Below are 22,155 nucleotides of genomic sequence, written 5' to 3'. Positions count from 1 at the left end.
GCTTGTTTAGTTAACACTCGAAGGTGATTGGGCTCTCGGGCGAGATCCCAATTCGTCAGTCACGACTGACATAACGTCTCCGTACCCTCCTTCAGGGAACGAGGGTTACACAAGTAACCTAGACGTTCTTCGATAGCCACCATCTATTTTGAATCCAATTGTACTCTTAATGGGACTTTGTCTTCATATAGTTTATCATTTACCTACCACTTATGTCATTTTAAATCTGTATTATTTTACTTGGAAGAATCTTCATCTAGGTCTTTTTCATAAAAGACACAAGAATAGTCCAAACAAGTTGTGTGCTGTATTTTAAAGGGGTCATATGATGCGAATTTCAAGTTTTCCTTTCTCTTTGGAGTGATACAAGCTGTTCGTTTGAGCAGTGTAGAGTAGCGCTTGTTGTTTGTCATTTCTCTGATCACAAATGCAGACATGGTTTTATGTTTACGTGGCGCGATGCAACGCAACGCGTAAAAAGACAGTATAAGTCATTATAATCCATAAATATGTCCCCAATGGATGCAACAAATGCCTCGTTTATAATGGGTTTTATTGGTTTTGTCTCGTCGCGCCAGCACACGTCATCACAGTATGGTAGGGGCGTAACATTTCCGTCACACGCTTGAGGTATTTGGCCAATCACAACACACTGGATAGCTGGCCAATCAGAGCACACCTCGATTTTCAGGACGCGTTTCAGAAAGGCGGGGAATAGAGGAGAAACAATAATGTACAGTATGTGGAAAATAATGTGATTTTTGAACCTTAAACCACATAAACACATTTCATTACACCAAATACACAAAATAATGTTCTTTTTAGCAACATCATATGACCCCTTTAAGTCTTGAATTCATATCTTAATTTGAGCAAAATGCATATTTTTTAAATGCATATATTTAAGTATTTTTTTCCCATTTATCCATATTTTTAAAATCAATTAATTAATTCCCTCATTCCTTAATAATTAACCTGAGAACTCCTGAACCTGGATCATTTCAGCTTTGATTCATGCACAAATCATTCAGCCTGAACGATTTGTTCACTGATTTGCTTCTTGAGTTCACTGTCTCTGCGATCCGGTTTCAAATTTCAAATGTTCCATGAAAAACATATATGTTTGAAACAACACAAGTGTGATTTAATGGCCATATTTTTTTTTTTTTTTAGATGTTGCTTTAATTACACACACGGAACACTAAAACGAATGTTGTATACATTGAAATTATTTACTATATTAAAAGATACCAATACTCCATCCAGGCCTAAGAACAAAACTAGCAAGAGTGACCTCAAATAAGGCTTGCCCAGATTGAGATTTGTGGATGAAAGCAGACAGTCAGTGGGTGTCCTTGAACGGCTCAGCCGAGTGTTACCACAGCTGCGCCAGTCTTGTTTGAATTAATTTCAGGACACAAACACACAGAGTGACTTATGACCCAATGAGCTTTATCAGCAGTCAACAAATGTTTTTCACTCTCAAAATCAATAAGCTCTCACTGAGTGCCTTTTGAAGGTAGACCCACACTCCTGCTTTTTTCGAGGAAAGAGGTCAGCCAAACAGATACTGCTTTAGAATTCTGTATTAGAAATGGCTCTTTTTGGCTTATAGCATGAGTTAGACATGCAACATCAACATCATGCCATGGAGGAAAGTCACAGAAATGGCGCAAGTACAGTATCTGTCTGCGACTTCACATCTATTTGTTTTATTAACCCTGATTTGGTGCTAACACGTACCTGCTGTTTTTAATCATAAAATGAGACTGGTTTGGAAGCCGTGACGTGGTCGGGAAATGAGTATTACCAAAAAACCCAGCTGACCTAATCCGTGTTGTTTTTGCCAACCGGGAAGGCAGCAGTTCTTCCAAATGTTTTGTCAGAAAGAAGAATTTATTATGTCTTATCTGGAGGGCTGCTTTTGTGCGTACTTCCCAGCGATTGTAATTTCCTTTGGCCCACAGCCCAGCTGTGAACCTCCACCGGCAAAACTCCTGCCACCGAGCAAGGGACGTGTGATATTGTGAGATTATGGAGTGGTACCTCTCTTTAATTTAACTCCCGACTATTGTATGTAGGATGTCGCCCATTAGGGGTTCCAGAAGCACTGGTGCTCATGTTAATTAAAGCTTAGGCTGTGAAATAATAGAGGAGAATTCCCACACCATTGCCACTATGACCCAGGGCTTTTCCCTGTGAAGCCACGTTTTGCTGCGCCAGCAGTCCAGACTTCTGAATTTTGATGACCAGGCTCTCACTAGCCATTGGCACTGTCTGTCAGTCTTCAAGCATTCAACTGAGCACAAGCAAGCTGAGTTGAATTCATTTGATCACATTTCTCTCTCTTTCACACACACGGGTGTTTCTTCAACTGTGGATGCTTGTGTAAACTAGTCACTAGTCCATTAACAGTATATATCAATTTTGTCATTTATGTACTTTGTTTTCTCTGAAAATAATTCACATTTTCTCCACATCTCAAATTATGTTTTGCATTTAATAGCACTAGCAAAATGACATAAAAAAACTGTAAAATTTATCTTAAGGCTAATTTCATAGGTAGCATTTATATATATATATCATAAATGAACAAAATTAAATATTTTCACAATATTAGCACAATTTCAAATTTTTTAGTTTAATTTTATTAAAAGGATGATTGGATATAATGTGCATTCAATTAAATATTACAAATTAAATATTAAATAATTAACAGAATTATTTGTTTCTCTCAAAAATGTTTGTGAAAACAATGCTTAATGTTTTGATATATATATTTATATATATATATATATATATATATATGTATATCCATAAAAGGCATATGAAAGTGGCCAGAACAAATGATAAAGGCATGGTGATGGTAGAAAGCTGCAGTGGATCAAAACGATACATAAAAAAGGGTTTTATTCTTTGCTTATGTCTTATCTTGCCTGGTTCACCAAGTGAGCTGCCACATATCCATTTAGACAAATATATACATGACGCTCATGCATTGGTCAGATGTGTTTAGGTACTGGGTGAGGTGACTCATTACCAGTTTCTATGTGTTTTGGTGAGGCATGGATGCTTCTTTGACGTCTATAGACTGATTTGACGTAGGCACATAAAGTGAATGGTGTTTTAAAAAACCCAGTGTCCCAAATGTTTGACCGTAATGTTTTAATCACGTTCCGCTCAACCGCAGACGTGTTTATACATTTGCTGCCCTTTACACTATACGCATTGTGTGGTCGTAATCTAACCCCCAAATGAACAATAGGCAGAAGGTAATCTGAGCTGGATATATGTCTGTTTTGGTGTGACACACCGTATTACTAGCCAGATGGAGCGTATACACATTTTGAACACGTCTGCATGTCCCTGTCCTCATCACGTCTCTTTTCATGCATACGAGCCACATTACCACGTGTAAATATTTAGCTCTAGTTCGAGGACATTACTTTTAGATCAGGATGTGGGATAGTAATGTACAACTGATGATAAAAGCTTTCGGAAATTGAACACGGGTTTAAAAACTATTCATTAAACTCATAAAGTGTCTTTTTATGTCATGTTATGACAATAATATCATAAGACTTTTTTTTCCATAGGATGTCTATGCTGGTGCCAATCTTGCTTCAAACAGCTAGTCAACACAATCCAGAAAGAGTATACTAGAGTGTATATAAAGTATGGCAGCCAAATGTTTTTTAAATGTTTTTGAAAGAAGTCATTTTTGAAATAATAATTGAGGACCAAATCGGCATATTAGTATGATGTTTGAAGGATCACGTGACGCCGAAGACTGGAGTAATGATGCTGAAAATTCAGCTTTGCTTGACAGGAAAAAATTTAATTTTGTAATATATTAAAATAGAAAACAGTTATTTTAATTTTTACTGTATTTTGATGAAAATAAATGCAGCCTTTTAATGAACATAAGAGACATCTTTCAAAAACATACTTATGTTTTCTTTTGAAAATGTAAATATATAGTTAGTCTTTGTTTATACCTACATATTTGGTCCACCGATACCTGACTGATTTTGATATACAGGTGCATCTCAATAAATTAGAATGTCGTGCACAATTAAAAGAACCAAAGACTTAAACTACTTCAGTCTGTGTGCATTGAATTTATTTAATACACAAGTTTCACAATTTGAGTTGAATTACTGAAATAAATGAACTTTTCCACGACATTCTAATTTATTGAGATGCACCTGTATAGTTTTTCCATTGTCTTATCAGATGTTTTATGACACATCCAGGGCAGAGGTTTCCACAGACAACAGACTCATGTTTGTCTGTCGTTTAGTACAGAAGCCAGTTTCCTCTTACAAGGAAGCAAGTGGAATCAGCAGTCGAAAAAAGCATGTGTTTGAGCTCCAAGAGGTGTCTGTCAAGCCTGCATCCCCTCGGGGGCGTCTGACTCAGCCGCTGGAACTTTGTTTCTGTGCCATGAATTATCTCCAGGTGTTTTCCAATGAGAGCATCAGGCTTTACAGTAATAGATTGTGCGCTTGTATCACGGCTGTTTTCAGTCACTCACAGGCCCGTCTGGCTGATTCATAACGCATGCTGTGTTTTTGGAGGGTGGTTTTATAGAGTCTCACTTGAGAATTGCTGTTCCTGGTTTTAATGTTGTAATTGTCTGAAGCCTTTTCAATATTTAACATACTAAATACCGTTTTAACATTTGTAAATAATGTTTTAATTTAACTATGATCCGGTCCAAAACCATCGTTAAAGTAAAAACTCAATCAGACAACAAAGATGTTCTTTTGAGTTTAGTGGAATGTTTGCTGGCATTCTGTTGGCGACAGTCTTTTGTCTTCTTTCTTTATTGTTTGATCCCACTGCAGAAGCTACAGCCCACAAAGGTCTTCCCATGAGGCTTTGGGTCACATTGCTGATGTATGTAATATTCGGTGGGCAGCAGACACTTAGCTGACACTAGATAATGTTGCATGCCATGTCTCCCCCAGTGAATCACTTTTAATGATCGCCTGCTTGTGATGTCACATTCTCCTACGGCTTCCCATCATGCCGAGGGGCGTTGCAGGAATTTGGATCATTTTGGTTTCCCCCAGTCCATCCCTCCCCTCCTGTTTTCCAGCAACACTCCAAAAGTTTCCAAAAGGAGGTTTTCAAAACGATGCCATAGAAGAACTATTTTTGGTTTCCCCAAAATAACTTTTCAGTCAATAGTTCTTAAAAGAACCATTTTTTGCTTGGTATGAAGAATGTTTTAAAAAATCTGAAGAACCTTTACACTATAAAGAATCTTGAAAGGTTCCAAAAATGTTGGAACCATAGATGCTTATAAAAAAAACCACATTATTTTTAAGAGTGAAGAGTGCTTGCTCGTACAGGAAGATTTTGCCAACAACAAAGTCGCCCCCCCAAGCTATAAAACTCAAAGTTAAGGGAGGTATAACATCCTGTAGTCTTTACTAGATGAGCTAGATTGTAGGTTTGGGAGACGAATGGGATCAATGGGGGGTAGATTACATCATAAGACGGGAAGAAAATAAAATCCCACATTGCCAGTGTCCTGCCACTTGGAGGGTGGCCGAAAGGGCAGTGCCAAGAGAGAAAGAGTGAGTTGTGATGGTTTAAGTGGAAGAGCGAAGAAAGCACGAGGAACGGAGGGGGTAGATACTGGAAGGGGGCTTGGACTTGAGAACCAATGAGAGCTGGAATAAATCAAAGAGAGAGGGAGTGAAAAATAAAGGGGAGGGAAATAGGAAGTGAGAGAGAGAGAGAAAAACACAAAAGCTGAGGAGAAAGAAGCAGAAGAGGAGAGAGTTAGGAGAGCACAGAAAAGATGGTTCAGAAAGAAGAAATTCTTTAGGATTGTTTTTTGTTTTTTTTTTTCAGGATGAAAGTCTCTCGTAAGTAAATCTATGACTTTATCGTGTTTCATTGATCTGTTTTTCCACTCCGTTGTAATTTTTACAGTGCAATAAGCCTAATGTATTGATTTATTGCTCATTTCATGCCTGTGTAAATTGCATTACACTTGGATAATTCACAGAATCCACACATCTGTGAAGCTAAACATTGTGACAGATTTTTCAAGGTTAAATAAAACTAAAATTCTTGGAGTATATTTTGTAAGAAAATGCTATTTTAATGTTTTATGCCATTTCCTGGAGACAATTTTCACTCATAATAATAATTACAAATAATTGCCAATTTTTTGTTGATTGTATTAAGTTCCTAACGGGACTTGTGACAGCTTGCCAAAGTGCCAGCGTGTGCCATGGCTGACCTTGAGGGAAAACCGTATCCCGCCTTTTACGTAAGGTTATTATTCAATGAGGAAAGGAAGGTGTCTGTGTTTCTCACATATTTAGCGGCACTCTGCTTTTAGCATTGTGTTGGTGCCGTGCTGTGTTACGAAGTTATTGTTGTGGCAGTCATTGAACACTGCACGCAGTTTGATCGCTTTTAAAAGCGAGAGATTCCCCCGCTGGCGGCGAGCCAGTAGCTGAGCTCTTTATCCTTCCGATTCCATGAGAAAGGACAATGACGGAAAAGAAATCGTAGCTTTCGGGATAGTGTTACGGAATGCTGTGCGACGTGGAATTCCCAGCTTGGGGTTCCGGCTGCAGCTGTTTGACGTTGATAAAGATGCCGCTACACTTTCAGTGTTACTGTACAGCACAGGACGTACAGTTGCCCTCAGCACTCCTGGGAATGGACACTTAGTCACAAAGGAGGTTCCCTCAGTTCATGTTGAATCAGGTGAATGGCACTCAGCTTTCAATTACAGGCACTATGTTGACTGCCACATAGTGTTGTTGTGCAAATATGATTTGTTTTATTGGTCAAGATGAACAATTAGCTGATATTTTGAGATTTGTTTTTAAATAGATGCTCATTTGTCTATTAAAAAGCATTTTTGACATGTTTTATGCTCTTTCGAGTGAGTTAATAAGTTGAGTTTTTATAATTTATAATAGTTTTACATATTATTTTAATTAATGTTTAACACAAGAATTGCCTTTTAAAGTTTACTTAAGTTGGTATCTACAAAGCAGTTATTGGTTGGTTTGATTATTATGTCTGTTAAATAGCAGTTGAACTGCAGAGTTTAGGTCCATGTTGTTATTTTTGAAATACATTTTTATAATGTACAAGTTAAAAGTTTCCCTGTATAATTTAACATTTGCTGGGAGATTGTTTCTTTCATACATAGGCAATGTATGAAAACACAATAAAAGAAATATGAAATATACCAAATGATTTAGAATCAAATCAAATTGAATCAGAGAACTGAATCAAATGGAGAGCTTGTGAATCAGATTAAAATGTATCAATACCCAGCCTTAATTGATGAAGTGTATATATATATATATATGTGTGTGTGTGTGACCCTGGACCACAAAACCAGTCTTAAGTCTCTGACTCATTCTGAATTATTTATAAGCCTTTTGAATTACGGGGACACTGAAAATGTCCTCATAAATCACCTTCTCGTTGTAATACCTATGTCATACCCATGTTATTATACAAATTTGTGTCCTCATAAACCACATAAACATGCACACACACACACACAGACACACACACACACACACACACACACACAAAATGTTTGAGAAATGTTTGAGCATCAAATCATCATATCAAGTGATAAAGCGACACTGAAGACTGGAGTAATGACTGCTGAAAATTCAGCATCACAAGAATAAATTACATTTAAAAATATATTAAAATATAAAACTTAGTATTGGTATCAAAAAAATGATTTAAAAAATGGCCCAATCAATCAATGTTTGTATTTTGTAGTTAGTTGTATTATGGCCTTTTGAACCTCAAGGACATTTTATCTGCTAATATTTGCCAGTATGTTTGCTTGTAACATGCGTTTGTTTACTTCTGTAAGATAAAGCCCTCAGAGGTTCCTGCTATAGTTGTGCTGAGTAGCTATAGGCTGAGAGTTTCGAGACTCATAAAGAACAATCTTATATCTATTGACGTCTGAAGCATTTAGTCCTTCTCACAGGAGCTGCTGAAGTGAACAAACCGTATTGTTCGGTAAAGGAGGTGACACAAAAGAGTGGTAATCTTAGTGGGGTGGAGGCTGCGCAGGAATTCTCACCACGGTTATCCATGTTATTATCAATACGATGAATGGAAACCCAGGCGATTCGCTCTCTGACGCAGCTACACTGCTCCGCATGCTTGGAGGGCGGGAGACCCTTTGGGGCATGATTTGGGTCGTCAAGCACTTTGGAGTGAGATTCAGGCTCTATTGAGATTTGAGCTGTGGTGCTGTATTATTGTATTTACTTGCGTTGAATAAGTTACGGTGACCTTATATGGAGTCACTGTATTGCTGAATAAGGTGAGAATGATTCGAATGGTTGTTAAAGATATTTTGTTTAGGATTCATAAAAAGGTACTAGAATATTGTTGTTAAGATGCTTTGGATGATATATTGTGTATTTATTGATTGAACAGGATCTACCTACACTAGATTTTGTCAATGGGTATCTGTGTATATATGTCTGTCTGCATTTGTTTAAACTTGCTGATTTTTGTCTTAGTTCCTCCCTCGGTTTCTTTCTCATCTTGAAACTTCTTAGAGAATTTTTGGCTTGATCGCTGGGGATTGTAAGGCACTATTTTCTGTAAAGTTGTTTTGGAGTGTTTTTTTATTGTGAAAAGAGTACATTGTTATTAAATTGAATGTGACTTTTAGTAATTATTAGATGGTAATAAAATGTAGCAGGCTACATTTGTAGATGTCTTTTATTGTGATTTGTTGACAATGAACTTGAGGAACTCGATAGCTGGTTGAAATGCGATGCAATCTTAAACAATGGAAAGTATGTGCTTATGGTCTTTTATTGTTTTGTAAATATCAGATTTTGCTGTTTCAAGTCCAAACACTGACTTAAATTACCCTCTCTGGCAGACGGTATTACATTTTGTGTAAGTTTGGTGAGAACAGCTCTTGATTTTTTCGGAGTTGTTCAGATAGAGTCAACTTTTTAAAATAAATAAAAATAACACAAATTAAATAATTATTGACACATACAGTAAGACTATTAAAAAACAAATGTGGATTGAATAGCTCATTTAATGTGAAGTTTAAAGACTTTGATGAGAGATGTTTGCGTTTATATTGAAATCGTTCACGTTTTATTGCAGACTGTTTAATCTGAGCACAGTTTGAGACGTTACTGAGATCTTTTGAGGAAACATGAGATTAAGAGGTGTTTTTTTCTCAGTAGAAAAGAAAACTTTTGCAAAAATCTTTCTGTTCATGACATTGCTGATATTTACAAGATTTTATTTGTGAGTTTCTTCACGTTTTTATATCTTAATGTGGGACACACACACACTCTTGTGTTTAAATGACCAGGTGGTCTTTGACCTTTTTGGTCAACTCTAAGCCAATTGTTTTGTTCAGCGGCCCCACAAATCAATATATTTATGAATGTTCCATGCCCTCAGGCAGATGATATTAATCATGCAGTTTCCTAGCATTATTCCAAAGCTGATCACTAAAAGCTTCAGACATTTTTGTTCATTGTTAACCCTCCATAAGCTCTGCGTCAGCTGACGTCTGCTGGGACATGTCACGTAAAAGTCTTTGGTTATATCAACAGGATCCTGTTGCCAATATGTAACTGATCTCTTAATCCTAAAGATCTTGAGCGTGCCTCATTTTTATCAGGTAGGATTATGAGCAGACTTTACAGGCTCACAGGACTGGCTGGTTCCTGACCTACAAGAATAACCTTGTTCATGCAGTGGCAGGAAAAGAAACATAATTAAATTACACAGAACTGATTATGTTATGTAATACCTCCTCACTCTTGTTCCCTCTCTCCGTCCCTCCCGTTCTTCCTGTCCAAGAGCACACAAGCTCTTCTAAAAATAGTTTTGAAGATAACTGTCTATGAAACAATATGCGAGTGGTCCTCCTAGTTTCTTTACACTGTGTCCTTACTAGGATGCAGCAAGTTTTCAAAGAAAAACATTTTGTCTTTCACACTGTCAGTTTTTAGTCAGTGTTATTGTTTTGTTTTACAGTAAAGCTATGTAAACATGCTTAAAATAAATTCACTTGAGAAGCAAATTCTCAAAATATTAGGGATATTATATAATGATAATAATAATATAACACACATTAAACATAAATATAACAAATTTTTACTGAGTTAAGAAAAACAAGTAAAATAAGTAGTATTCTATGAAAATAATATGCATATTATAATAATATAGATCTCAGGTAAAATATATCTCGTATATGTGTATATAAATGTACAAATAGATAATTTAAACCTGGAAATATTTTTTTTTTTGTAGCAAGAAATACTATCATTTTTAAAAATTAGTTAATTGAAATCAAACACAAGTTGATTTTCCCTGTCTTGAGAGTATCTTAAATACTGAAATACACAGGATTGTGGATATTTTTATTTTACACAAAAAATCTATGTGAATATGGTGTGCATTGTTTTTTGTTTTAGAGAGACATTTAAGAAAGATGCCTTACTTCTCAAAGATCTCAAAGTTCGAAACGACCCATGAAATCGGGCCCTCTAATTTTGTTTCTTCTTTGTCTTCATATATATATATATATACAGGTATGAACAGATAGAGATGTTTTATGAGTCTGAAAGGTACAAACATTTTGTGTGTTGCAGAAATCGAGGCAAAGGAAGCTTGTGACTGGCTACGAGCGGCAGGATTCCCCCAGTACGCCCAGCTCTTTGAAGGTAACGCTTCACCACACCAGAACATAAACTTAGAAAACCTCACAAATGTTATCACACCCAACAGTAAAGCCATAGGTTTTTTTAGATTTCGAAGCAATTATATGATGTCAGCCAGCTCACAAAGTCAGCCTGATTTAGGGCAAACACAAGCTTTAAATGTGGGATATTGTTTCCGATGTTGTTCGAGTTAAGAGGTACCGTTTGAACATACTAGAGTATGACATCTTCAAAGAGAGACAGAGGTCATGGGAATAACCTTGCCTCAAAAACACTGCCGTTTTCACTTGCCCTTGGCAACTCTTTTGATCTTGGAGTGTTAGTCTATAGTCCTCTGGGAAATATAGGTGGTCTGGGATATATATTTTTCATTTCCTAAGTACATTTCCACATCTGAATATAATATAATATAATATAATATAATATAATATAATATAATATATAGTATATAATCATGTAAGCAAGTATTTACATACTAAAAAGTCTGCTACTAAATGAAAAAAAATATTATTTGAATCTGAAAAAAACATTGGCTTTTTTGTAGCAAAATAGACAATAATTTTAAACAATATTTGACATTTTCATATCTACATTTTTGACAATAATTGAATTTGAAGCTTATTATATAAGAAAATGGCATCCTGTCATACAATCCATTCTTTGTTCATTTTTAATATTAATACGTCATTGTCGTCTCATTGCAGACATGGCATCAATGTGCAGAACAGAATCTTCCCATAATGCATCTCTTCATAAGTGTTGTTTTGGAATTTCCAGCAGTTTAAAACCAGAACACTGTGCCTCTCTCTGAATCTGTGTTTTTACTTCTGTGTCGTTCCACAAAAGCAAAAAATATGATGAAACATTTAATTGTACCAGTGGAATGTTAGCTTCAGCAGGGTCTGGATCCAGTCACCCCGTTACATAAGTTGGACACCATACTCAGTGGAAGACGTAATGGCTTCTCAAAGCCAAGCTCAGTTTTTGGGGGGGCAAACCCTGTCTCACTTTATTAGCATCCGGAAGTCTAAAACAAGTTAGCTACTCTCTTCGCCTTGGCTATCGCTCTGGAAAGAATGTGTTGTCAGGGTTTTTTTAAGAGTGTGGGCATCTGGATTCCTCAGTGTTCACTGTGAACATGCAAGATTGGCCTATTAACGAATCAGAGGGAAATCATTACGGTCCCTAAAAGACATCTGTTTTTTCCAGTGTTTGTCTATAATGAACTTGATTGTTGATATGGGATATGCCTGTGTTTCCTTACAGATTCTCAATTTCCAATTGACATCTCTCCTGTGAAGAAAGATCATGACTTCTTGGACAAAGACCTTGTGGAACCTCTATGTCGGTAAGGACTGTGGCGTGTTTGGTGTTTTCTATGCTTTCTAAACAAATCAGTCCATAATCGTACCCAAATCTTTGGAGAACCTAACGAACACCTGAAAACCAGTGTCTAATCAATAAGAAAACTAACTCATTTAGAACATTCTGTACTGGGGAAATAAAATGAGTGTAATTTACAAACTTTATTGAGTCAGTTGTTGCTTTAATCATGACATTATTTACTTCTACCTTAGATGAAGACTGACACGAGAGAAACTACACCAGACTTGAGCTTAATAGATGCAATACACAATGACAGCAATAAAAACAGAAGAAATAAATAGACTTTTAGGACTTGTTCTCATTACTAAGGACAATTTTATGATTATTAACTAATCATCAATTACAGGATTTCATTTAGATCTACAACCACTATTTAAAACATTTATTTTGCAGTGGTTGAGGATTGTAACTCTTCACAGACATTGCAATGATGAATCAATAGCTTTTACATGGTCATCAATAATGAAAATAGGTCCCAAAAGTAATTTTTTCTTTCTTTTTATTAATGTCATTGTGCATTGCATCTATTAAGCACTAATCTAGTGTAGTTTCTCTCATGTCAATCTTCTTGTAATTCAGAAGTAAATAATGTCAAGATTAAAGCAACAACTAACTCAATAAAGTTTGTAAATTACACTCATTATGCTTTCCCAGAAATAAAGTACAGAATGTTCTCAATGAGTTAGCTTTTCCTCGTTTAGACACTAAATTTGAATTCCCAAATTAAGATGAAAAGAGCCCTCCAGTGACTTTGGTTGCCTTGGAGACTGCCCTGGTAGGAGAGCATTGGGGGCAAAGGGGGGCGTACCCAAGACGATCTACTGTGACTCTAAACAACCCTTAAGCAACTCATCGAAATTCCAAACCTGTTTACTGTTGTGTGGGAAACAATGTCCGACATTCCCACCTCTCCCCCTGACTTCTCACTTTTCTTACAGCCCCCGAAGGGGAACAACTCATTAAACAATTCTAGCAAGACATGCCCAGTAAGAGCACGGAGGAGTTTGTTAGTTGTGGATATTTGCAAGCACCAGAGACAATGCTCACGTCTTTAACCTTTCTTTGACACTTTGCGATCTACAATTTGCTGGTGAATACAAATTTCAAATCAATCAGTATTTAATAAATGAATTGTCAGAAAATCATCAAAGTACTATTATAACTTTTATAATATTTTGCCAAATGTAGAGTTCTCGTGATACCAAAAATTCAGTGGTTAATACCAATACCAGTGAAATTCCAAATACAAATTTTACCACAATAAAAACTAACATGCTAATAATGACACTTCTTAAAAAAGTTAAATATTAAAATAAATATTAATGTAATCAATGAAAACAACGTTAAAAACTATAATGATGTCTTAACTTACTGTAACCAGTATTGTCAGGATTTTATTTAGCGGATTGTTTAAACTTTGTTCTCCATTGACTGTGGCCTGTTCTCTACATTATGTCTTGACTTTGTTCTGTTTTATATCTGAAGTCTTTGCTGTTATGGCACACACACACAGAGACCACTGAACAATATAAAGAGTCATAAAATGTCATGATTATTACATCACAAACATCAGCTTGGTTTCCATGCATGCTTGCGGCACGCAGTGTGTTGTCATCTTTTCCACATTATTTTTTATTTCCTTTTACAGCATTAACAGCTTTTAATAAATCTTCTTCCAACGCTTTCAGATCAGGAAGGGATGTCATTATTTCTTTTACTTTTTATTGGAAATATTGATATGTTGCAGTGTTGCTTCGAGACCTTTATTGTGAACAGTTGTAACTCAAACTAATGCACTGTGATTTAACAGATTAGTTCAAGGAGAAGCTTGAGCCCACGACTTTGTCAAAAGCTCAGAAAGCTGCTTTACTTTCATCCCAAAATCATTTTTCATATTTGACTGACCACGCAAGTGACTGAAAGAGAAAGACCTATTTTCAGGAGGTTTTGGGAATGGCTTCAAAGAAAAGCAAGCTCTTATGGTTTTTGTAGTGTTTTGTGAATTTGAGGGGAAAAACAGGCCTCTCAGACCTGGAGGAGTGACTATGCGGCAGCTGGAATCAACACCACATTAGTTGCTCTTGAGGGCCATTGAAAACCATGACAACTGCAGCTAGCAAGCTTTCGCCAATTAAAAGCAAGCGACCATGAGAGAGAGTAGGACATTGGCCAATTATTGTGTCTAATTAGGTTTGCCGCTCACCAGAGCTGAGTGTTGGATAGCAGGGACATAGATCTTATAGCTTGATTATGTTAGAAACGGTCACAGAAGGCTGTGCTGATATTGTGTCCACATCACCACTGTATATGCCATGCAAAATAAAGCCAGTCGGAAGGAAAGGATTTTAAATTATTATCTATTTTTTTCTCCATTCAGGCGACTGAATACATTAAACAAGTGTGCCTCTATGAAACTTGACGTGAACCTTCCTAAGAAAAAAGTAAGTGATACATTATTTCTATTTAACCTTCCGGTAATGTGCATTGTTCTTGCAATTTAATGTTATGGCGGTTTTGCTGCTAGAATCAGGATGGTTATCATGCCTATAAAGAAGCTATATAGTGACTAGCACCAAATGCCACGTGGACTATCTCTATAAAAACCACTACAACCCTTTATTATCACAATAAACTTGATATATGAGAATGCCACTAGCATTGTCTTTGTGTGAATTGATATAATGGTTTTCTTTCTTAAAGCATACTATCTCTTTTTGTATCACCTAAAGATATTGAATAGAAACTGTGTTATATCACACTGGTTATGTAATCGTTTAACAGAGGAAGGAATGTGCCCTTTGAAAACATGAAAAACCCATTTGAGTGAATCTACACTGTTACTTCTGGGGGTTCTGGATTGTGGGGAAGGAAAAAGGAAAAAAAGAGACAGTGAAAGAAAGAGAGTTTTCTCAAAGAATTGGGATGGTATTCAAGCCTTGTGTTGAATTGCTAATGTAGTAAAAGATATGGCAATAAAAATAAAGGCATATTTGCTCATTTCCTTGTTAACCTGCAGAGTGAAGATTCAGATGAAGATGACCTCTTTGCCATCAGTGACAAATGGACCTTTGAATGGAGCAGTCGCCGCTGGTCCAGGCTCCAAGACATCGATTGCCTGCTGAGGGGCGTGGAGAACAAGAACCCAGGGGAAAACTCTGCCCTGCGGACAACGACCAGCAGCGAGAGCGTTCTGACTGACTTGAGCGAGCCGGAGATCTCTTCCCTCCATAGCGAGAGCAGCGGCGGCAGTGGTGGCGTTCGTGTGCATAGTGCGGAAGACTCGGACAGCTCACACCGCACCTGCTCGGACTCTGCAGCCATGCCTGACCCCACATCACTAGGTGTGACCCATCTCTCTTCAGAACTTTCAAGCTACAGTTCGCTGCCTGTAAAACATGGCAAGCGAGGACGGACACGAGCTAAGGAGTTCTTACGGCGCATGGAAGCTTTGCAGTTACGTGGAGCAATGGGTGGCGGAGGGAACAGGAGTCTTGTTATAAGTGCCCCGGTTCTCCAACAAGAACCCCAGACTGTAAAAACTCTCCGCTGTGTGGATATCATCAATGGAGACATGCGTCTTGCAGAGCCACCTTCCGGCATAGGGTTGCCCTCCCAGTCTAGCAGCGAAGGGAGCAGCAGCCAGTCCAGTGGGAGTGCCGTCAGTACGCCAAACATGAAGGAACGCAACGTCCACCGGGCTGATCACAAGCGCAGTGGGATGTACCTGGAGGACCTGGATGTGTTCTCCAGTCTCATCCAGGGTAAGCATGTGGCTGAGCAGAACCGACGCAATGAGTTCCACTCCTACGAGGACCTGGTGGTCCATATTCCTAAAGATCACAAGCCTGGAACCTTTCCCAAAGCTCTGTCCATCGAGAGTCTTTCACCCTCAACGGCAGCCTCCATCAACTGGCACTTGGCAAGAATGGACTCGGATGTTCAGCATCCACCTAGCTTCAAAGAACCTCGACCTGTCACACAGTGCTGCAACCGAGGCAGTCGGATCAGCATTTACGACAATGTACCCAGCTCGCACCTCTATGCCAGCACCGGCGACCTCATAGACTTGGAAAAGGAAGACCTTTTTCCACATTTGGATGATATTCTGCAGCATGTTAATGGGCTGCAACAGATCGTGGACCACTGGTCCAAGAATGTATTGCCTAATAGTGAAAACGCGGGGAAGGAACGAGTTGATCTTGTTGGCGAAAGGCAAGGCGACCTGCAATCATCCAGCCAGATCACATTGGATTTTGAGGAACATTCAGTGCAGGAGGGTCAGGCAGACCCTAATGATGTAGACAGGGATGGGGTGTCACTTAATGAAACAGAATCCATAGGAATGAGGGAAAGGAGAGACTCAGGGGTCGGGGCTTCACTTACCAGACCAAGACGGTAAGATTCTGTGCTAACAATGCTATGCTATATGTGTTGCATTGAGAACTTTTAAGTTTGGATAGAATCGGTTGACTGTTAAAAATAACATGAATGCATGTACACCAAAAACCATTATGTAGTAGTTTTAAATGCTATTTTAGGTGGCTGTCACCTCAAAGTCAGCCATTCATTTGCCCCAGATTTGAATCCCTAACATGGTTCCCTGCTCTTTGTTTAGCTTGCGATGGCCTAGCTTCCAGATTTCCAACCGCCTCAGCCATTCGGTCGCCTCTCTTCAGATCACCAGCCAATCTGCGGCCCAGCTTAGCTTGCTACAGAAATTTTCCTTGCTCCGTCTCACTGCCATTATGGAGAAGTACTCCATGTCCAACAAACATGGCTGGACCTGGTAAGAATCTGTTGGAAAAAATGATCAGATCCTATGAGATTTTTGTTACTGTTTTACTGCAGCTTATAGCTTCCTTCTCTAGTGGTCATTGTGATTAGCACAAGATGGACAAGTAGCAGTAAATCCTAATTAATTCGCCCTCTACTGGTCACTATCATTAATACACCCTATTGATAAAACACAATGCTATTGATAAAACTGTGATGAAATCTTCAGTTCATTCAGAGTATTATTGTTTATTGTTTGTTTTACTTTTATTACTTGTAGGCCTGTTGATGCCTTTACCCCCTCCCAAAACATAAAATATAAAAGATGCCCCAGGGAAATAGAAGCTTATATATTGTATAAAAGCCCCACACATATATATATATATATATATATATTTTTTTTTTTTTGTACCTCTCAGGTCTGTGCCAAAGTTTATGAAGAGGATGAAGGTTCCAGACTATAAGGATAAGAATGTGTTCGGGGTTCCACTGATTGTGCATGTGCAACGCTTCGGTCAACCTTTACCTCTCGGTGTCCAGCAGGCTTTGCGCTACCTCAGGAGCCAATGCCTTGATCAGGTTAGTCAGGGTCATCAAATCAACAATATAACTGTATAAACATCCAATGGCAATCTGAAAACAGTATCATAATATTTTATTTAAAAAAATAATGTAAATAAATAATGCTGAAGCCTATTTTCGTAATCATGCTTGTCTGATTATCTTTTATTTACAATTTTTAATGGGCTAAACAATTATTCTTAAATGCGAATGTACATAATCCTGTATGTGCACATTATATTATATTTCCTTATAAGTCAGCTTAAGTTCTTTACAGTTCTAATGTACAATTTCTTGTTTTCAACATCCTAAAAAATCCTAGAAAATTCACTATTAAAATTGTCTTGTGTGTTCTAGGTGGGTCTTTTTCGTAAGTCAGGAGTGAAGTCTCGTATCCAAGCTCTCAGACAGATGAATGAGTATTCTCCAGATGATGTCAACTATGAAGACCAGTCTGCATATGATGTGGCCGACATGGTCAAACAGTTCTTCAGGGATCTGCCTGAGCCACTTCTGACCAGCAAACTGGGTGAAACCTTCCTCCACATTTACCAATGTAAGAAACACTTCACAACTCTAACCCCTCTCCTACATCCATCTCATGCATTTAGGAAGAGAAATACAGATTTCCTTTAGTCACCTGATCCCTGTTTCTTCTTTAGATGTGCCCAAAGAGCAGCGCTTGCAGGCTGTGCAGACGGCCATCATGCTGATGTCAGATGAAAACAGAGAGGTACTGCAAACACTGCTCTGCTTCCTGAGCGATGTCACATCCTCAGTGCAAGAGAATCAAATGACGCCTATGAACATTGCAGTGTGTCTGGCACCTTCACTTTTTCATCTCAACATCCTGAAGAAGGACAATCTTGCACCAAGGTAGATAACATATCTACTATTGATCTACTGTAGTATATAATGTATTAATTTCCTCCATCATAATATGGCAGATAAAATGTCCAAATAATTCATATGGAATAATATGTATTTCTTTAATTGAATTTATTATTATTATAATATTACATTTTATTGTTTAAAATAAAATTATTTAACTTTTTATAAAATTGCTTAAATTATTGAAATTAATTTCATGAAAAGTTTATTGTCATCTTAACTAAATCATTTTCTATTCTGTCTACAGAGCTATGCAGATGCAGAAAAAGTATGCTACAGGGAGGCCAGACCAAAAGGACCTGAATGAAAACCTGGCTGCCACTCAGGGCCTGGTACACATGATCACAGAGTGTAACCGCTTGTTTGAGGTGAGACACACACGCATCTATACTTTACTCATTTTTTGGTCTTTATTTGCCTTTTCAATTGTCCCTAATGCAGACCACAAATTGTTTTATTTTCCCTCAGATTCCACATGAAATGGTGACACAATCACGAAACTCCTACGTGGAGGCCGAGCTTCAGGCTCCCACGATTGAGGAGCTCTGCAAGCAGCAACATCAAGAGGAAGAGGGGGAAGATGAAGGCTCTTGGCCTGCATTCATGGAGGCCAGGCTACAGGGTCTCCTCAAAGAATCACGGGAAAAGGCCAAAGGTTGGGTGTCCTGTCAGAGCACCGGCAACACAGAGCTGTCCTATAAGAAGGTATGATTGGAAAATTCAGACTTTTCACAACACGACATAAAGATTAAATAAAATCTTGATAATACTGCTAATGAATACTAAGTGAGGTTCTTTGGTTTAACTCCAGGTGGGTGATGGTAACCCTCTGCGGCGTTGGAGGGTCTCAGTGGAGGTGGAAGCCCCTCCGTCTGTGGTTCTAAACCGTGTACTTCGGGAACGCCACCTGTGGGACGTGGATCTGATGAATTGGAAAGTGTGTGAGGTCCTGGACAGGCAAACGGAAGTCTTCCAGTTTGTCCTCAACTGTATGCCTCCTCATCCCAGCAGAGACTTTGTAGTGCTCAGGTGGGTCTGTCTGTTCACTGAGGGAATGACGTGGTGCTTTCTGCTGTTTTTTTAAACGATATACAGATTTATGGAGCACTGGTTAAATGAATGAGATAAAAGGGTTCCCACAGTCATGTGAAACCTGGGCATTCTGGTGAATTTTGGTAGTTGGGAAAGACTTGGGAAAGCCATGTAAATTAGTTTTTTATTTTAAACATTTTTAAATTAAATTATATTTAATATATATGTGTAGCGAATACTAGCAACGTTATGTTGTATCATTTCATATATCTCACAGAAATATCCTTACAAAAATAAATTACATAAGAAAAAATAAATTACTGGAAACTTATAGAAAATTAATTGGTCCAAACGAGTGGTAAGCCCCCCCCAAAAGAAAATCATTAATAGGATGGGTGGATGGATTTACAGTTTAGATCACAGATGACAGCGATTTTTTATAAAGTTCCACTGATGTTTGTGCTCAGGTCGTGGAGGACGGATCTGCCACGGGGGACGTGTTCTCTGGTGTCCGTGTCTATTGAGCATGAGGACTGTCCGCCTATAGGGGGCATCAGAGCTATAGTGATGGAATCCAATTACTTACTGGAGCCCTGTGGCTCTGGCAAGTCCAGACTCACCCACATCTGCAGAGTGGACCTGAAGTGAGTAAATATAGCTGACTGACTCACTCATACACACAAATAGAATTCTCTGACTGTAACTGCATTGTTCATAGAAATCCATACACGTCAGTGTGGTCACGTCCTGCACTTTTTTTTTTCAGGGGGAGAACTCCGGACTGGTATAACAAAGCATTCGGACACCTTTGCGCCGCTGAAGCTGCTCGTATTCGCAATTCCTTCCAGCCAATCCACACAGAGGGTCCAGAAACAAAAATTTGAGCCCCGTTATCATCCTGGAAACAGAAATCTCAGTTCTGTGACTCTATAAACCCAGAGATATGTCTGCCCTTTTGCACAATGGGCAGAGTTGCCTGGTCTGGGTAATAAACCCAAATGGGAATGTTCGTCAACTTACCAATGTACCTTTGGCTTGTTAATTTTTTATATTATCTTATTGTAACTATTGTTATTTGTATTATAATTAATTATTTTATTCTTTCATATGATCTTATACAATGTATAGGACACCTAAGCTCTTAAGTGCTTCTGGGAAGCATATATTTTATTTAATTAACAAAGAAATCTATATTTGCACATGCATGCACTGCATGTCCATGTATGTGTTTGTTTGTATTTGTGTGTATCTACACACACATCTTGTATAGACTATATATATATATTTAAATGCTCATGTAGTATAAATATTATGTATACATGTGTCTGATATCTCCTCTTTGCACAGATATCAGTTTAATTCATATGGTACAAAATGTTACTCTGTTTGTCCATGAATGGGTGTAATATTATGGAATTTTCACTTGCTTGTTTTTAAGGATTGACAAAATGACTTGGGTTTGATTTTCTCAGACCTGCTTTTATAGTACTGGATTACATTAATGATAAAGAGATGATGATTTTTAATTAAACTTTGTCAATGAATTAATATTAATTTGTTTACTGTCTATTTGATGCTTATTTTCTTCCTATCATCTACATGATTATTGATATAATATCAGTTTTTCATAACAACAATAATACCATAACCATAATCAAAATCATACACTACCTGGTCAAAAGTTTGGGGTCAGTAAGATGTATTATTATTATTATTATTTTAAAGAAATGAATACCTTTATTCAGCAAGGATGCATTAAATTGCTCAAAAGTGACAATATGACCATAAAGACATTTATAAATATTATAATAAAGATTATTTTGTAAAGACTATTTTAAATAAATGCTGTTCTTTTGAGCTTTCTATTAATCAATTCATGAAGAATTTTTTTTTTCACAAAAATATTTAGCAGCACAACTGTTTTTAACCAATAATAACAAGAAATGTTTCTTGAGCACCAAATCAGCACATTAGAATGATTTCTGAAGGATGTGACACTTAAATTATATTAGCACAATTGTAATAAATTGTAATATTAATATTATTGTAATATTACACATTATTACTGGTATCTTTGACCAAATAAACGCATTCTTTGTGAGCATAATAGACATTTTTCAAAAGCATTAATAAATGTTAATGTCCCAAAACTTTTAAATGGTAGTGTGTAACTCAATGACAATAAATTAAGAGTGATTTTTTTAATTTAATTTTATTATTATTTTTTCCACCTGCATTTGCTTAAAGGGGTCATATGATGTTGCTAAAAATAACATTATTTTGTGTATTTGGTGTAATGAAATGTTTATGCGGTTTAAAGTTCAAAAACACATTATTTTCCACATACTGTACATTATTGTTTCTCCTCTATGCGCTGCACACATCTGAATATTTGGGTTGAACTGTTCTGGAACAGTGTTGTAAATACAACTTAACCACTGATTTCTAGTCGTGTCCTCTTTTGGAAGACTAAACACAGTAGTTTCGCTTTCACAACGAAAAGCACGGCGGGCTTGAGTGAGCAGAGGCGGGCGGGCTTGAGAACGGTGCGGCCGGCGGATTCGAGAAAGGAGCGTCTGGCGGGCTTGCGCCAACCACATGTGACGACCCCGGGCTGGACTCCGCTTCGTCCACGGGGAAAGCCGATTCGGCGATCCACAGCGCAAAGTTGATGTATTCCCTCAGCGAACAGCACGGATCAGCTCTAGGCATGACGAAGCGGATATCGTCCTCTTTTGGAAGACCAAACAAAGTAGTTTCGCTTTCACAACGAAACACACAGCGC

The 22,155-nt window shown here is 37.7% G+C and overlaps 1 protein-coding gene across 6 annotated transcripts in view; it reads left to right on the top strand.

Annotated features, from left to right (window-relative positions):
* The window catches only part of stard13b (StAR related lipid transfer domain containing 13b), a 96,968-nt gene extending 76,068 nt beyond the window's left edge, over positions 1-20,900 (top strand). For 5 of the 6 annotated variants that reach the window (XM_016479158.1, XM_016479169.1, XM_016479163.1 and 2 more), the window contains 13 exons: positions 10,659-10,730; positions 11,994-12,075; positions 14,491-14,554; positions 15,130-16,508; positions 16,729-16,899; positions 17,306-17,465; positions 17,805-18,003; positions 18,110-18,323; positions 18,586-18,706; positions 18,807-19,043; positions 19,150-19,367; positions 19,838-20,014; positions 20,137-20,900. In XM_016479158.1, coding sequence (XP_016334644.1) covers positions 10,659-10,730; positions 11,994-12,075; positions 14,491-14,554; positions 15,130-16,508; positions 16,729-16,899; positions 17,306-17,465; positions 17,805-18,003; positions 18,110-18,323; positions 18,586-18,706; positions 18,807-19,043; positions 19,150-19,367; positions 19,838-20,014; positions 20,137-20,254 — 3,212 coding nt within the window. In that variant the 3' untranslated portion in view covers positions 20,255-20,900. Of the gene's footprint in view, positions 1-5,682; positions 5,883-10,658; positions 10,731-11,993; positions 12,076-14,490; positions 14,555-15,129; positions 16,509-16,728; positions 16,900-17,305; positions 17,466-17,804; positions 18,004-18,109; positions 18,324-18,585; positions 18,707-18,806; positions 19,044-19,149; positions 19,368-19,837; positions 20,015-20,136 lie in introns of those variants that run through there. The other variant, XM_016479188.1, reaches the window with a different exon arrangement.
* The last annotated feature ends 1,255 nt before the right edge of the window (positions 20,901-22,155 follow it).

The sequence above is a fragment of the Sinocyclocheilus anshuiensis genome, unplaced genomic scaffold (assembly GCF_001515605.1).
Source record: "Sinocyclocheilus anshuiensis isolate Anshui unplaced genomic scaffold, SAMN03320099.WGS_v1.1 scaffold1170, whole genome shotgun sequence".
Classification (NCBI taxonomy): Eukaryota; Metazoa; Chordata; class Actinopteri; order Cypriniformes; family Cyprinidae; genus Sinocyclocheilus; species Sinocyclocheilus anshuiensis.
Note: the sequence above shows the minus strand (reverse complement) of the source record. Positions and strands in the feature narration are given on the sequence as shown.